The 18,773-nt window shown below is 40.2% G+C and overlaps 1 protein-coding gene across 2 annotated transcripts in view; it reads left to right on the top strand.

Moving 5' to 3' along the window:
* LOC110531858 (metastasis-associated protein MTA2) overlaps positions 1-10,681 on the top strand; it is a 32,394-nt gene extending 21,713 nt beyond the window's left edge. For both annotated transcript variants that reach the window (XM_021615325.2, XM_021615326.2), the window contains 6 exons: positions 1,943-2,082; positions 2,527-2,755; positions 2,875-2,964; positions 3,214-3,335; positions 7,353-7,501; positions 8,342-10,681. In XM_021615325.2, the coding sequence (XP_021471000.1) occupies positions 1,943-2,082; positions 2,527-2,755; positions 2,875-2,964; positions 3,214-3,335; positions 7,353-7,501; positions 8,342-8,495 (884 nt within the window). In that variant the 3' untranslated portion in view covers positions 8,496-10,681. The remainder of the gene's footprint in view (positions 1-1,942; positions 2,083-2,526; positions 2,756-2,874; positions 2,965-3,213; positions 3,336-7,352; positions 7,502-8,341) is intronic.
* Positions 10,682-18,773: the final 8,092 nt, after the last annotated feature.

The following is an 18,773-nucleotide window of genomic DNA, read 5'->3' on the forward strand; positions in this document are numbered from 1 at the left end:
GAGAGAAAGAAAACATAGGTGAGCCTCCTCCCACCCCACCCCACCACTTGGAAACCATGCTTCCCACCCCTCCCCAGCAACCATCCCATACCACCCCTTCTTTGTGGGTCTGAAAGCAAAGAATGTAAAACAGATAAAAATGTGTACATTTACACTATCCTCAGAAAGAATTCACACCCCTTGACTTTTTCCGTATTTTGTTTTTACACTCTGAATTTAAAATGGATTGAATTTCAATTTTGTTACTGCCCTTCACACAATACACCCATAATTTCAAATGGATATTATTAATTACACTTGGGATGGTTTATCAATACACCCAGTCACTGCAAAGATACAGCTCTCCTTCCTAACTCAGTTGCCAGAGAGGAAAGAAACAGCTCAGGAATTTCACCATGAGGTCAATGGCGACTTTAAAATCTACAGAGTTTAATTGCTGTGAAAGAATAAAACTGAGGATGTATCAACAACATTGTAGTTATTCAACAATACTAACCTAATTGACAGAGTGAAAAGAAGGAATCCTGTACAGAATAAAATGTTTCCAAAACATGCATCCTGTTTGCAATAAGACGCTCAAGCAAAACTTTGTTTTAAGGTATCTGTGACCAACAGATGCATATCTGTATTCCCAGTCATGTGAAATCCATAGATTAGGACCTCATTCATTGAAATTGACTGAATTCCTTAAATGAATTGTATCTCAGTAAAAAAAATAAAAAATTTGCATGTTACATTTAAATTTGTTTACTTTGTGTGTGTCATATATATTTTCATGTTTGGCCTTAATAGATTGTTTATTTGTTGGGCTTTAGCTCAGATTATTCTCTAGTCAAGTATATTTGTCCAGGCCTCAATTGTTTGTTGCCTCTCACCATTCATTCGCACTGTTTGATAATTCGTATGTTATAACTTCAAATACTAACTGTATCCACTTGGCAATTGGGAGTTGGTGAGGTGAGTGCCATCTAAGAGCCAACATCATTTTAGCTTTTTTGCAGCAGTGCTGCCTGCCAGCAGTAATAGTCTCTGATGTATTGATTTTCAAGGAGCTATCATCGTTAAGTAGCATTAGTAGATGCAAAGTATTGAATATTTGCCATTCATGCACTTTGGGAATGAATGGTGTAATTTTGTCCCAGAAGCATTTAACTGCAGGGCACTCTCACATTGTGTGAGTTAGGGGACATGTTGAACAGTTGGGAGTTGGGGCCAATTTCATTGCAAAATGTTTCTTGCTGTTAAATAGTCTGTGAACAAACTTAAAATGTGTAAATTGATGGTTCGGATTACGGGATGCCATGGTCATAATTTTCCATTTTCTGTGGTTTAAGGGTTGTTTCTGTGGTTAAAGGGTTGTTCATATTCACTTAAATCTGTGGACCATAATTGTTTTTAATAGCTTGCTCAGAATATGAGCTTTCCAAAAGTAGTTTATATATTATAGAGATCAGTCCTTTTGGGAGCCCAGATAATCATTGGATGGTTCGGTAGTTGGGTTTTCCGTGGGACTCTATAGGCCAGCATACTAGACCTAAGTTGTAAAAAAGGAGTTGCCTGGTAATGTTTTTCAAATCTAGGAATGTTTTCAAACCATTACAGTCCATGATATTGGCATGGGTACGGATTCCCAGTTACGTTGTTTTAACATTTTGCGCCAAATAGAAAATTGTGTGAGCAATAATCGGACCAAAGCGTAGTTTGCATTAAGGGATAGAGTGAGCTCCAAGTTTTGGGACAGTGACACATTTTTGTTGTTGGCGTCCTCCACCGGGATTTGTCTATGATCTTCAAAGTGTTTTGGGGGGGATTGAGATCCGTCGAATGGAGATATTGGTGTAAATTCCTTCAATTGTCTAATTGCCAGAGCCAGGGGCTCCATAGACCAAACAAATAGTGTTACTTTTCTTGTGAGCTAATACAAACACCTTGCCTCTTCCAGCTGCCCAGTCAGCACAGTGGTACGCATGGGGTCCTCCCAACATGCAGTGCAGACTGTGTGCCTCCTGCTGGATCTACTGGAAGAAGTATGGAGGCCTGAAGACCCCCACACAGCTAGAGGGCGCCGCAAGATCTGTCTCGGTACGTCTGCTTTCACTAACCAGCTTCCCTAAACCTCGGTTCATCTCCGTAACCTTAAGTGATTTCCTTTCCTTTATCTACATTGAACAGGGAAGAGTGCGTTCATATTTTCATTTCATAATTCCTGGTGGGCATCCACCTTGTTGCTTTCACCTACCCTGTGTTATCAGATCATTACAGCGGCAGGAGACGAGGAGAGGAAGCCACTGTAGACTAGACTAGTGAGATGGCTGTGCTAGCCGGAATCCTTCGGACATCCCTACGCTAACCCTTAATCTTACCATAACCCTTAGTTAACCATTTTAAATTTCAACTTCAATGGGGGGTAGTGATGTCCCAAGGATACCGGATAGCACGGACCCTATTGCAATGGACCCTAAACAGTCAGTCTGACCAGTCATGATATTGCAACATGGTAACTTGACTCTTTTGGCCCCTCCTCAGGAGTCCACTCCGCGCGGTCACATGACCCGCCAGGAGGTGCAAGGCCTGTCCCCGTTCACGACAAGCGGGGGGCGCGCCAAGCTGCTGGCCAAGAACCGGCAGACATTCATCCTGCAGACCACCAAGCTGACGCGTATTGCCCGCCGTGTCTGCACTGACATCCTGCAGCCCCGCCGCGCGGCACGCCGCCCCTACGCCTCCATCAATGCAAACGCCGTCAAGGCCGAGTGTGAGTAGAGGAGATACTTTATACACACACACACACGGTGTGTATATGTAGACACCCACACACATTCAGACATGTGATTTTCACACTTGCACTGCTTATCGTCATCTTTTCTTCCTCAGGTATGATAAGGTTGCCTAAAGCAACCAAGGCCCCTATAAAGAACCGCTCTATCCCTCGACCACCGCTGGCCACTATAGTGAAGGAACTGGGTGAGAATCTACCAACCACCAGAGAGCTCCTAAGAGATCTTTTTATTTATTTTACGTCTCAAAATAGCATTGTGAACTATTGGGACTCAAAACACTTGCCTGTAGCTTTCCCCTACAATCCTCTTTTGTACTTCTATGTCAATTCTCTTTCAATACTCTTTATAGCTTCAATGCAATAGTTAGGCTCCTTCCTGTTGTAAGTGTCTTGATTTTGGTTTGTGATTTATGCCTCTCCTGTCCTCTCCCTAGCCATCCAGGCTCCACTCAAGCTGAAGGCCCCCAGAGGCGCTCCCACACCCATCAACCGCAACCAGGCCAACCAGCCCCGCGGGGGATCAGGCCTGCTCGGGAAGAGGCCCTTTGACAGTAGCGTGAGTACTCCTCAGTCCTCACACACAAACACACCACAACCACCATTTTGACTTCCCTGATATGTCAGTCAAACCATATGTGACACTGACTGGTTCTTGTTTGGTATAGACGGCCTGTTATCTTTCCTCTGTTAATGTAACCTTGGATAGCGTCCCTTGTCCCAGGCTACTCAGACTGTGGAGAGGGAGAGACTAGCAAACTGGTTCTGGTTCCTTTGTTACAATGGGAGATTCACTGACTAGAGCCCGACCGATAAATCTGTTGACCAATATTGTCGGCCGATATTAGCCTTTCACAGAAATATATATATATATATATTTTTTTTTTGTTGTTTTTATTCCACAGATAAAGCGCCAATATTATATACATAGAATAAACATATACGTCTGCACATTTGCGGTCATTTTTATTTTATATTCAATGGTTGCCTGACGAGGGCTCTCTACCAGCTGCTCATTGAACATCGTTCAGCCCTAGGTCACAATGTGCACGAGTTGGCATGGTGGTTTGACAGTGAGTAGCTTGTTACAGCCAGTGTATTTGAATAGGTAAATCATCAAAAGTACACTTCAAGCAAGCAGCCCTGTCCTCATCACATTCTCACTTAGTTAACATGGTTAGCTTAGCTATCAAGCCAGCAAGGTAGTTAGCTTAGCTAGCTAGCAATCTGTTCTACTTACAGTGCCTTGCGAAAGTATTCGGCCCCCTTGAACTTTGCGACCTTTTGCCACATTTCAGGCTTCAAACATAAAGATATAGAACTGTATTTTTTTGTGAAGAATCAACAACAAGTGGGACACAATCATGAAGTGGAACGACATTTATTGGATATTTCAAACTTTTTAACAAATCAAAAACTGAAAAATTGGGCGTGCAAAATTATTCAGCCCCCTTAAGTTAATACTTTGTAGCGCCACCTTTTGCTGCAATTACAGCTGTAAGTCGCTTGGGGTATGTCTCTATCAGTTTTGCACATCGAGAGACTGACATTTTTTCCCATTCCTCCTTGCAAAACAGCTCGAGCTCAGTGAGGTTGGATGGAGAGCATTTGTGAACAGCAGTTTTCAGTTCTTTCCACAGATTCTCGATTGGATTCAGGTCTGGACTTTGACTTGGCCATTCTAACACCTGGATATGTTTATTTTTGAACCATTCCATTGTAGATTTTGCTTTATGTTTTGGATCATTGTCTTGTTGGAAGACAAATCTCCGTCCCAGTCTCAGGTCTTTTGCAGACTCCATCAGGTTTTCTTCCAGAATGGTCCTGTATTTGGCTCCATCCATCTTCCCATCAATTTGAACCATCTTCCCTGTCCCTGCTGAAGAAAAGCAGGCCCAAACCATGATGCTGCCACCACCATGTTTGACAGTGGGGATGGTGTGTTCAGGGTGATGAGCTCTGTTGCTTTTACGCCAAACATAACGTTTTGCATTGTTGCCAAAAAGTTCAATTTTGGTTTCATCTGACCAGAGTACCTTCTTCCACATGTTTGGTGTGTCTCCCAGGTGGCTTGTGGCAAACTTTAAACAACACTTTTTATGGATATCTTTAAGAAATGGCTTTCTTCTTGCCACTCTTCCATAAAGGCCAGATTTGTGCAATATACGACTGATTGTTGTCCTATGGACAGAGTCTCCCACCTCAGCTGTAGATCTCTGCAGTTCATCCAGAGTGATAATGGGCCTCTTGGCTGCATCTCTGATCAGTCTTCTCCTTGTATGAGCTGAAAGTTTAGAGGGACGGCCAGGTCTTGGTAGATTTGCAGTGGTCTGATACTCCTTCCATTTCAATATTATCGCTTGCACAGTGCTCCTTGGGATGTTTAAAGCTTGGGAAATATTTTTGTATCCAAATACAGCTTTAAACTTCTTCACAACAGTATCTCGGACCTGCCTGGTGTGTTCCTTGTTCTTCATGATGCTCTCTGCGCTTTTAACGGACCTCTGAGACTATCACAGTGCAGGTGCATTTATACGGAGACTTGATTACACACAGGTGGATTGTATTTATCATCATTAGTCATTTAGGTCAACATTGGATCATTCAGAGATCCTCACTGAACTTCTGGAGAGAGTTTGCTGCACTGAAAGTAAAGGGGCTGAATAATTTTGCACGCCTAATTTTTCAGTTTTTGATTTGTTAAAAAAGTTTGAAATATCCAATAAATGTCATTCCACTTCGTGATTGTGTCCCACTTGTTGTTGATTCTTCACAAAAAAATACAGTTTTATATCTTTATGTTTGAAGCCTGAAATGTGGCAAAAGGTCGCAAAGTTCAAGGGGGCCGAATACTTTCGCAAGGCACTATGTGCTGACACTGAACTGGTGCAAAAAGTCAACACTCGTCCTAGATACAAAAATAACTCTTACTGTCTGGGCCTATTATGTGAGCTATGGGATTTATTTATTTAGTTTTCCCAAATATGCAATCTGAAAAAAGCAAGACATTTGCTGCAGATCTATCATTCATCTGTTTGCATTCTTTATGAGATGAGTAGCTAATGTTAGCTAGCTAGCTATCCTGCAGCCAGCTAGCTAAATTAGAACGTGCGACTAAAACCAGTGTGGAAAACATTTGCCTGCATGTCCCTTGTGACACAGTTGGTAGAGCATGGCGCTTGCAACGCCAGGGTTGTGGGTTCTTGTCCCACGGGACCAGTGCGAAAAATCTATGCGCTCACTACTATTAGTCGCTCTAGATAAGAACATCTGCTACATTACAAAAAAATTAAATAAATATTTTCAGTCATAAATGTTTTCAGTCACGATTTGCAGTTGAAATATATAGCCAATACATTTTGTATACCACCCTGCATCCCACTGCTGGCTTGTCTCGGAAGCTAAGCAGGGTTAATCATGACCGGTCCCTGGATGGGAGACCAGATGCTGCTAGGAGGGCCAGCAGGAGGCACTCTTTCCTCTGGTCTTAAAAAAAGAATAGCCCAATACCCAAGGGCAGGGATTGGGGACATTGCCCTGTGTAAGGTGCCGTCTTTAGAATGGGACGTTAAACAGGTGTCCTGACTCTGGTCTCTAAAGATCCCATGGCACTTATCGTAAGGGTGTTAATCCCGGTGTCATGGCTAAATTCCCAATCGGTCCCTTAATCTTTCCCAGCTTCCAATTGGCTCATTCATTCCCTCTCCTCTAACTATTCACCAGGTCATTGCTGTACATGAGAATGTGTTCTCAGTCAACTTAGCTGGTAAGTGGTTAAATAAATAAAACATTGTATTGTATAACAGTGTAATGAAGCAAACATTGTCGTAATGAATAGCTAGCTTTTGCTTGTCATAAAATACTTGCATTGCTAGGTTGTCATTAAGTGTTTGCATGACCTTCTTGATTCTTGTAAACCCTGTAGTATATCTACTAAATACAAATGCTGACACCTAGTGGTGACATTACAAACGGCATGTTACTGCATTTCAAAGCTTATTTGTGAACGGTGCAGTTTCAGATTTACTTTGAGACAGTTTAATTCAGCCAGCCACCCTTTGTGGTAGTTTAGCACTGCTTTAGATAGGCATATCTTTAAGTGGTAGCTAAAAAGGTAAACTAAAACAGTTTTGTATTTACTGTCGTATTTATAGAGGTTAAAGTTGGTTTTGATGGATATTCTGTAAACCAGAAAATGTTCTTAAATGTACATTTTAAATATATAGTTAAGAAATCATAATTTAGAGTGTCTGCTTATCCTTTGGAGCACAATTTGTACAAAAAACATTTGGGGTAAAAAATGTTTTTATTCCACCTCTAAAAATAAAAACTATATGGGCAGGGGTATTGGTAATCGGTCACTTTTGCTTCCATAAAATTGGTATCGGACCCAAAAATTCCATATCAGTCGGGTTCTACCACTGACCATCTGTCCATCTCCCTCCTCCACCTTTGCGCAAAGCAGCATCACCACACCTTGGGCCAAATGGCTACACACACACGCACACACACTCACTTGCGTGGCACACCGCGCCAGCGCACACACTTCTTCCCTCACAGTTCTTCTCTCATTTAGTCACAGGCGGCAGGGCTGCCGTTCCCCACCAATGGGAGGCCGTTCGCATCGGGCATGAGGACCACTTCACAGTCGGTGATCAAGCGTCAGAAAGTGAACCAGGGAGACGCACCCAACCCCGTGGTGTTTGTGGCCACGAAAGACACCAGGTACTGTCCTTTTGTACAGAGTACTTTCTGTATCTAGTAGCAAGCAGCAATTGAGCATTCTAATTTAGATTCTGTCCTTTTTTTTTTGTGTTGAGAAATATACAGTGTTGTACCCTGAGTGTACAAAACATTAGTAACGTTGCTCTTTCCATGACACAGACTGACCAGGTGAAAGCTATGATCCCTTATGGATGTCACTTGTTAAATCCACTTCAATCAGTGTAGATGAGGGGGAGGATTTTGAGACATGGATTGTGTATGAATGGGTAAGACACAATTTTTAAGTGCCTTTTGAATGGGGTAGTAGGTGCCAGACGCACTGGTTTGAATGTGTCGAACTGCCACACTGCTGAGTTTTTCACACTCAACCGTTTCCCATTTGTATCAAAAATGGTCCACCACTCAAAAGACATCCAGCCAACATGACACAACTGTGGGAAGCATTGGATTCAACATGGGCCAGCATCCCTGTGGAACGCTTTTGACACCTTGTGGAGTCCATGCACCGACGAATTGACGCTGTTCTGAAAGCACAAGGGCTGCATCTCAATATTAGGAAGGTGTTCCTAATGTTTTATACATTTGTTGTATATGGAATACCTGACATAAAAGGTATCAATCAGGTCTCTGGCAGTAAATTCAATGGGAGAATTCTTTTTTTTTACCAAAAGGTTGCATTTGTTGATTTAATGCGTAATATTGCATTCAACTAGTTTGAAGACGAGAAGGATTCACTTCTTTGCACCTGTGCACTTTGACATTAGACTCCTAGGTGTGCAAATGTGGATCTTGTCAGTCCTATAGCTAATTCACTGTGTTGTGTGTTTCTCTCCTCTCAAGGGCTCTGAGAAAACACCTGACTCAGTCTGAGATGCGACGTGCAGCCAGAAAACCTCACCTCCCGGTCAGGGTCAAGCTGCCCCTAGGTCCCCGGACCCTGGTTCTGCCCACCCTGCCATCCAGCACCAGCGAGCCCATCGTCCTGGAGGACTAAGGGGGGGGGGTCACCACCCTGCACGTCCACCTGCTAGTGCAGCAGCGCACGCCATACCAGTCCAGTAGTCGTTTTCTGTTGTCATATTTTTTTGTTCTGTTACCTCCCAAAAGCTGACGTGCTGCTTACCACACACACACACACTTTACTGACACCCACATTGAGCTCACACATACACATGCCAACATTACTTCTCTACACACACTTACACCCACATACACGCGCTGGGCTTTGGGCTTTGTAGTATTTTATTCCGGCTCTTTTTGCTTAATTATTTTGCTCCCCTTTTTTAATGGCAAATATTTTTAACTGTGTAATTTAAACTCTGAAATATTTCTCATCCTGAAATAATGGTGTTAAAACACTTTATTTTTTCCTCCGGGTCTTATTTGTGTAAATATTTGCAGCTTTTTGAGAGGGTGACACCAATTTGGTTGGGGATGTGGGAAGGCCATAGAAAGAAATAGAAATACTAGAAGGGACAAAGTCTCTCAAACCACTGCAATTTGACTGAATGTCCATTCTAGTTATTCTATTTCTATTGGGAAGGCTAAATGGGACAGGAGTTTATAGCATGTTTCTTTTGATTATTTTTCCGGGAAAGTCTAGTTAGATGTTAATGAAACCATGTTCCTTCATAGGTCTGGGAGGTTGAGGTGAAGTACTTTGTATGACTCATCATTCAAGCATACTTGTCAAATAATCATATTCTACTTTTGGACACTCATTCTGTTAGACTTTAATTTGCACTGTCACCCTGCCCCCTTTCCACACACCCAAATAAGAACTGATCCCCCCTCTATCTCCACAAGCCTATCAGAAGTTACGTTTGATGGTTTGATAGTGAGGGAAAAAATGCTGTTGACCCCTAGTAGTTTGAGCTCTGTTTTTCTTGTTTGTCATCACAATCCATTTGAGTCTTGCCTTGTCTCCTATCACTTGATTGTCATGCTTGTTACAGCCACGTTTTACCCATCCGGAGAGCGAGACTTTCTGGATCCGTCTCTGTAAAGCCTTTGGGGTGCGTTTTGGTTTTGACCTGCGAGAACGACCTCTCGTAGAACGGTCTTGGATCATCAATACAATGGTAGGAGAGAGTAATGGTTTAGGAAAAGGTGTAAGGTGTAACAGGGTAGAATACATTAATTTCATGTAGGTTTGGAAGATATTCAAAAGTGTGTTCTGGATGTGGATCTGATGGGTTACTGTGGTTTGAGACATACGGAATAGATGCTGTTGTCTTTAAGGCCCTTATTGTGAGAAAGATGGGTTATTTTTAGTGAAGGAGACAGAATTAAGCCATAAACATTCAAGGTGTGTAAAACTCCATTCTAAGATGGCCCCTGTGCATGTTGCCACCTGTACGTATAAAACATGCATTCAGATCCCCCACCCATAGATTAAGTCACAGCATTTATGACAATGGACTGTTTCGCTCTTGCTTTTGAACAGACATGGCAAATTATGTTACGAGCTGGTCGTCAGAATGTCATTACTAAAGCAGCAATATGTATTGACTTGGGTACAGAAGTCATGTTTTTAATGATATGATGGGAGAGGAATCTCCAGTGATGTCTTTACTTGTGGATTGATATGGTTTGAATCTGTGTTTTACCTTTTTGTGTTTTATGATGAAAGGGTGCGTTAGATTAAATCGATGCTTAATTGGATATTATAATTCCTCATGCTCCCTCAGGCATTGGGAACTGACAGCCAGTACTGGGGTAGAAATGAAGGATTTATATGCAAGTTTGGTCCCAATGTGGGCTTTTGTAATGTTTCTAAAACAAATTTTAAGTGTTAAAATGCTTAGTGAAAATACTAATCTGAAGAAGAAAAAACTTGACCTATTGATAATGTCAGTTTTTTTTTTTATATATAAAACCTTTTAAAAAAAGCTTGTAATTACTTCATATTTTGGAGAAGGTTAAAATACTGTACATGTGAACATTGCTCTCTGTCATTGAGTGGTTTTGGGATGGGAGACTGGGATGGTTGGCCATCAAACAGTTGGGAGGGATGGAGAGGGGGTTAGAATTTTGTATGTTGGAGAGATAATTATGCTACAATTACATTTTTTTTCTCAAGTGTTTTTTATTCCAATGTGTCTGTATCCTTTTAATGTATCTTGATAAGAAAATAAATAAAGATTTGTTTTCTTTGTGGTCATATACACATTTCTCTTCCATGCGAGTACTTTTTCTGGGTGTGTATGAAATGCATTGTCCCCTAGTTGTCAGTGACAAAAGTAATTACATTTGAATCATTGTGTTTACGTCTCACATTAAATGTGTTCCTATAAATACTGTAACCCAAGTTAGATGAGTCCCCCAAACATGAAATGTGTATTTTATTCATTTCAAACAAGGGCATTATCAATCACGATCACACAAAGGTTTATATTTTCCTACATCAGACAGCATTTAAAAAAACAAATTACACGGGTGCGAGGTTGACCAACTGTGGTGTAAATTGCCAGAATAGGTGTTTGTTCTCAATTTTTTTTATTTATCAATACATAAAGCACATGTATTGATTTGGGAAGGCTAAATACTTATTTTCCACCATAATTTGCAAATAAATTCATTTAAAATCCTACAATGTGATTTTCTGGATTTTTTTTTTCTCTCATTTTGCCTGTCATAGTTGAAGTGTACCTATGATAAATTACAGGCCTCTTATCTTTAAGTGGGAGAACTTGCACAATTGGTGGCTGACAATACTTTTTTGCCCCACTGTACTTACAATTCTAACAGCTTTTTTGTTAGAGTATTTAACCATCTTAAAATACAGTTCAATTTCCTTTTGTAGGGTACGAAAATGTGGTTTTCTGTTTGTAAATTTACATTTGTGTATATGAAATTTGGCCAAAAGAATAATGAAATGAATTACATAAAAATGTTTCAGCTTATTTCTATTGTACATCTCTCCACAATAGTATAAAATCTTCATAAATGTGTTCAATTATAAACCTACTGATGTCTTGCCACCATTTTCTTACATGCACACAATGCCAAAAAAGATGCCACACTGTTTCTGGGTGGTCATTACAAAAGGAGCAATTTGAGTTGATGTTTTCCTTAAACTTCTTCATATAGTGGTTGGCAGGATAATATTTATGAATCATTTTAAAGGAAACTTCCTTAATTTTGTTAACAAGTAGGTATGTGTGTGGCAACATCCAAACTTTTTTCCAACAGATATTATCAATAAATCCATTCCAATAAGGCATGACATAAGGTACAACATCCTGCTGAAACAAGGTTCGTATCGCTGTGTTGTTGAATGGACCAAAAGAGAAACAAATCTTTCCTACTGATGAGTCAACAGGGTCAACAGAAGGTAGGCTCTGAGGGTCATGTCTTGACACGTTCCTGAATAACATAGCAACACCTGAGGGAATGGCATCTAAAACAATTGCAAAATCTTTAGGTGTTACAGGGACCTTGTAAAGTGATAAGAATTCTTTATAACTGAGTAAAATTCCCTCTGCATTTACCAGTTGGCTCACCAATAGGATATTATTTCAGAACCAATATTCTAAAAACAAAGAGGTATTTTTATACAATATATCCCGATTATTCCATATATAATATATGTGTGGAGAGAAATTGTGTTTATAAATTAAGGACCATGACAAGAAAACCTGCCGATGAAAAGCAGAAAGTTTCACTGGAACTTTGTCAATATTATAATTGCAAAACAACATGAAGTTAAGGCCACCAAAAGTAAAGAAGACATGATGAGGAATACAATTCCAGATAGAAGTGGGTCTTCTTAGGAATTGTTTTATCCAATTGATCTTAAAAGTATTATTTAAAGTAGTAAAGTCCAGAAAATTCAGTCCGCCATTCTCATAAGTGTTCATTACAACAGTTTTCCTAATTGAATGGGTACGGTTTCTCCAAAGAAAGTTGAAAAGCATCTGGTCTATCTCCTTGCTTATTTTACTGTCAATATATAAAGATAGAGCACCATATGTTAGTCTAGAGATACCTTCAGCCTTGGTTATTAGGACTCTACCTTTTAAAGATAAGTCCCTCTGTAGCCATTGATTTAGCTTCTTCTGGGTTTTTTTAATAAGAGGGTTAAAATTTAGTAAGCCTCTAGACTTCTGATCCTTTGTAACAGTTATGCCTAAATATGTAAGTTCTTCTTTTACTGGAATAACATAATATGAAGGTATCACACAATCTTTGACAGCCATGAGATCACATTTATTAATGTTAAGATATAGACCAGACTCTTTGGAAAAGGATTGTATCACATTGATCGATATGGGAATTTGGTTAGCGTCTTTCAGAAAAAGTGTAGTATCATCAGCCAGCTGGCTTATAATAATTTCTTTACCAGCTAGGGAAATACCTTGTACAGGACTATTATTTAAAGAATTTGAAAGAAGTTGGGTGATTAATAAAAACAGGTATTGAGAGATAGGACAACCTTGCCTAATTCCTCTCTTTAACTCAAATCTAGGTGAGGTGCCATATTTCAATTTGATAGAGCTGTTACCATTTGCATAGAGAGTCTTAATAGCCTTACAGAAAAAATCCCCAAAGCCAAGTCTCTCAAAGGAGTGGAAGAGAAACTGATGCTCTACTGTGTCAAATGCTTATAAAAATCTAAAAATAATATGAAGCTATCCTCAGTTATTAGGCCTGAGTAGTCAAGTATGTCTAATACTAGTTTGACATTGTTAGAAATATGTCTGTTCCTCATGAAGCCAGACTGTGTTTCATCAATGATTGCATCCAGGACTTCTTTAATTCTTTTTGCAAGTAGTAAGGCTAATATCTTATAGTCATTATTAAGAAGACAAATTGGGCGCCAGTTTTCGATGAGCAGCACTTCTTTTTTAGGCTTTTTTAGGCTTAGGTGTCAGTGTATTAACCCCTGACTCATTGTAGGAAGGAGAACATTGTTTTTAATACTCTCTAAAAAAGACTTAAAATAGGAAGGGAGCTACTTGTTCAGAAAATAATTTGTAAAATTCTGATGTAATTCCATCAACACCTGGTGATTTATTGTTCTTTAGATGTTTGATAGACTCTATAATCTCTTCAACTTTGATGGGTTCATCACACTGTTTAGATTCTATATCACTGATAGAGTGAACATTATTCAGTGAGTTAAAAAAACATATCTGTGGATTCCTGACAGTACGTACAGCTATACAATTTTCTGTAAAAATTGCTACAGTATTTAGCGATTAATTTTTGGTCATCTGTAATAACACCATCAATGTTTAACTTATGGATAGTGTTATTTTTAGAGTGAAATTTCTCAAGTCTAAAGAAATAGGATGAATTCTGTTCTCCCTCCTCAATCCATTTTTCCCTAGATCTAATAAAGGCTCATTCTGCTTTTAATTTATATATATTATCCAGTTTATTTTGTAACTCAATTAGTTCCATCTTCTCCTCCCCCAAGAGGTCAGCTGGGGACCTCTGAGAAAGGGAAGTTATCTTAATGATCACCTTTTCCTCCTCAGCTCTTCTGGTCTTAGCAAGATTACTACCATAGTTTCTAAGGTATTTAAAGAGTTCCCAGTTCCTGCAATAAGATGTTTCTTCACAAGCCCTTTCCCAAAAGTGTGAGAGCAGATCTTTAACCTCAAATTTAAATATATAATTATTTAATAATGAGCTATTTAGCTTCCAGTAGGATGCTCTACCAAGGTTAGGATCAGGGGTAAATATTTTGATATCAATGTAAATGGCCCTATGGTCTGTGAGGGGAGTAGTACACATATTTGTAGTAACACACTCACTATCAATGCATTTGGATATAAGCCAAAAATCTATTCTGGATTGTCTGGAACCTGTTTTGTTACTCCAAGTGAATGATCTTTCGGCCGGAAACCTCTCTCTCCATATACAGTGCCTTGCGAAAGTATTCGGCCCCCTTGAACTTTGAATTATATATTGTAATGTTAAAGTCCCCTCATATCAATAATAACGAATTGGGAAATGTAGATAACCAATGAAGTATACGTTTCTCTATAGATTCAAGCAACTCATCATTCTCATGTTTGGTGTTGTACCCGTAGAAGTTGACAGTAATGAGTGTAATGTCATTGTAACTGATCATTCTCATGTTTGGTGTTGTACCCGTAGAAGTTGACAGTAATGAGCGTAATGTCATTGTAACTGATCATTCTCATGTTTGGTGTTGTACCTGTAGGAGTTGACAGTAATGAGTGTAATGTCATTGTAACTGATCATTCTCATGTTTGGTGTTGTACCCGTAGAAGTTGACAGTAATGAGTGTAATGGCATTGTAACTGATCATTCTCATGTTTGGTGGTGTACCTGTAGAAGTTTACAGTAATGAGTGTAATGTCATTGTAACTGATCATTCTCATGTTTGGTGGTGTACCTGTAGAAGTTTACAGTAATGAGTGTAATGTCATTGTAACTGATCATTCTCATGTTTGGTGTTGTACCTGTAGAAGTTTACAGTAATGAGTGTAATGTCATTGTAACTGATCGTTCTCATGTTTGGTGGTGTACCTGTAGAAGTTTACAGTAATGAGTGTAATGTCATTGTAACTGATCATTCTCATGTTTGGTGTTGTACCTGTAGAAGTTTACAGTAATGAGTGTAATGTCATTGTAACTGATCACAAGACAAATAAAGTGACCAAAGGGGTCACATTCCGAGTGTAGAATATTACCACCAAAGGTATTTTTCATTCGTTCAGATCCATGGGAAAGCCAAATATCGTTGCCCCACTGTGACCTCCAGAAGTTGGCATCAGCCGAAATTGAGTGAGACTCTTGAAAAAAGCAAAAATCTGTTCGAAATTGTTTAGAAAATAAAAATAAGGCCTTGCGCTTCACATTGTTTCGTAACCCCCTAGCATTAAGAGAAACTATAGACAAAGACAAAACAACAAAGATTATATAAAAGTAGAAACTGTAGTAGGATGAGTCAAAGACATAGGAGCAGTGAACGTAAACGACAAGGAACCGAGATCTGCACCATTTAAGTCAATTTAAAGTGAAAATAGCTTATTCCATAACCTCTGGCTTTGAAATTCAACTCAACTGAAAACTATGTTCAAGACCAAACCAAGGGTTCTTGTAGTAAGAGAGACTAAAAACCCTCTTTAGTGTAATCAGGAACTATTCTGAGAAATAAAACAACAAATAATCATTTAAATAAAAGGGTACCTACTATTTTAAGTACATATGAAAACTGATCATTAAATAATTGAATAAAAAATGTTTTACATATAAACGTTCCTAAGACCTTTTTTGGAAATAAGTATTAATAACTAAATAGATGAATAACTGTGTAAAGTCAGAGCAGACCTGTATGCCCTTTAAAACACTATCTTAGTTACTGTATACATAAAAAAGAAATACAGCTTTCAATCTTCTTCGTAAGTTTGTAAACAAAATAGGTCTTCTGGTCAAGAACAAACTAATACATTGAAATACCTGAGTATTCCTGAAAAATAGTCACCTGATGCTTGTTAGGTAAACAACATAAGGAAAATGAGAATACCATGGTTGAAACCATCAACCTGTTCCTTCTGGTGAGATTTTAGGGAGGAATATGGATTTCTGAACCGTTGATAATTGACGAACATTTATTGCGCCTGTGTGCTGCCCCTCTGATGATGTCTAATTTGATAAGGGGCGGTTTCATCCGGAGCGGCGTTTAGTGTTGCACAGCTGAGCCTCATTATAAAGGGAACGCGGGAACTGGGTCAAGATTAAGATATTTTAAAATAAACAGTGGACACAGCGACAGATAGTACATGTGACTTCGTAACAAAGCAATCAGTGTAGCATGTTGTCTAAGTATTTACTGAAATACGTTTTCCGGATCTTTCCTGTTATTTCTACGAATTGCATGCCGAAATAATATTCATAGAATTTGGCTTGAACATTGGGGAAAATCTACTCATCTGGCAGTATTTCAATCTTCTCGACATAAAATGTTGGATAATTAGGACTACAGCGCCCTCTCCTATCCCTGGATTGGGGTACATTATCAGAGACATATCTCGCCCCGGTTCCGCGGTGTCCTGATCATTGCAGCCTGCCATTCAGATCTTAACAGGGAAATGAAGTCAATATTGATGCTATCATGTGGATAGATCAGATTAGCATGACCGTTGTCGACCTACTCTAGATTTGACACTGATTTTTTTTGTATGTCATAGTTGTATCTTTGCCTACACAATACATTGAGACCAGAATTGCTAGTGTACAGTGTGTCAAATCGGAGGGCATGCTGTCCGGTCCTCTGGCAGTCTCTATGGGGGTGCCACAGGGTTCAATTCTCGGGCCGACTCTTTTCTCTGTATATATCAATGATGTTTCTCATGCTGCGGGCGATTCCCTGATCCACCTCTACGCAGACGACACCATTCTATATACTTCCGGCCCGTCCTTGGACACTGTGCTATCTAACCTCCAAACGAGTTTCAATGCCATACAGCACTCCTTCCGTGGCCTCCAACTGCTCTTAAACGCTAGTAAAACCAAATGCATGCTTTTCAACCGTTCGCTGCCTGCACCCGCACGCCTGACCAGCATCACCACCCTGGATGGTTCCGACCTTGAATATGTGGACATCTATAAGTACCTAGGTGTCTGGCTAGACTCTAAACTCTCCTTCCAGACCCATATCAAACATCTCCAATCGAAAATCAAATCAAGAGTCGGCTTTCTATTCCGCAACAAAGCCTCCTTCACTCACGCCGCCAAACTTACCCTAGTAAAACTGACTATCCTACCGATCCTCGACTTCGGCGATGTCATCTACAAAATTGCTTCCAACACTCTACTCAGCAAACTGGATGCAGTTTATCACAGTGCCATCCGTTTTGTCACTAAAGCACCTTATACCACCCACCACTGCGACTTGTATGCTCTAGTCGGCTGGCCCTCGCTACATATTCGTCGCCAGACCCACTGGCTCCAGGTCATCTACAAGTCCATGCTAGGTAAAGCTCCGCCTTATCTCAGTTCACTGGTTACGATGGCAACACCCATCCGTAGCACGCGCTCCAGCAGGTGTATCTCACTGATCATCCCTAAAGCCAACACCTCATTTGGCCGCCTTTCGTTCCAGTTCTCTGCTGCCTGTGATTGGAACGAATTGCAAAAATCGCTGAAGTTGGAGACTTTTATCTCCCTCACCAACTTCAAACATCTGCTATCTGAGCAGCTAACCGATCGCTGCAGCTGTACATAGTCTATTGGTAAATAGCCCACCCATTTTCACCTACCTCATCCCCATACTGTTTTTATTTATTTATTTTTCTGCTCTTTTGCACACCAATATCTCTACCTTTACATAACCATCTGATCATTTATCACTCCAGTGTTAATCTGCATAATTGTAATTATTTGCCTACCTTCTCATGCCTTTTGCACACAATGTATATATAGACTCCCCTTTTTTCTACTGTGTTATTGACTTGTTAATTGTTTACTCCATGTGTAACTCTGTGTTGTCTGTTCACACTGCTATGCCTTATCTTGGCCAGGTCGCAGTTGCAAATGAGAACTTGTTCTCAACTAGCCTACCTGGTTAAATAAAGGTGAAATAAAAATAAAAATAAAAAATAAAAAAAAACTGTTGCATTTTTACCTTGCCTCTATATCCTGTTTTTCATGGGCCTAAATAGTGTAGGCCTACCATCCAAATGACTAATTTAACCCTGATATTAAATATGCTTTTCTCAGACCAGCAGTAACAACCTGCCCATGTTCCACTACCAAGATATGACCTGTTCCCAGGGGAGCAGGGCTCAGCTGGTGTTGGGGAAGACTTGTCCCTGGTTAAGGCCCCCCTGCACCTAGTAGAGTCTCAGTCTCTCCCCCTGATCCTCTGGAAGTGTTCCACACGCTACAAGACATCGAGTGTGATGGTAGCGGCAGCCTCCGTGATGGCGGCCTGGTATCCCGTAGTGGCCCATCATGTATTCACCTTATCCTGCCAGTTGAACGATCTCCTGCTGGCTTCGGCCCTCAAGCTAAAGCAGCTAGAGAACAGCCAGACCATGGCTGCTTCCTGCACCATGCAGGATGTGTGGGAGAACAAGCCATGGTCACTGTCGTCAAGACCACAGTATTTCTGTTTTAAAGTATAGTGTATATAGTGATTTCCTATGAGCTTGGAAGCCATGTGTGCTATGTATTTTCATTGAGGGGGGTGGGCTGAGTGTCGGTTTTGGTGTTCCATGTGTTAATCTTCCATGAGATGTTGGCACTGTCCTGCACTACATTTGTATAGCCTCCGTGGATTTTTGACTCG

Source organism: Oncorhynchus mykiss, chromosome 9 (genome assembly GCF_013265735.2).
Source record: "Oncorhynchus mykiss isolate Arlee chromosome 9, USDA_OmykA_1.1, whole genome shotgun sequence".
Lineage (NCBI taxonomy): Eukaryota > Metazoa > Chordata > Actinopteri > Salmoniformes > Salmonidae > Oncorhynchus > Oncorhynchus mykiss.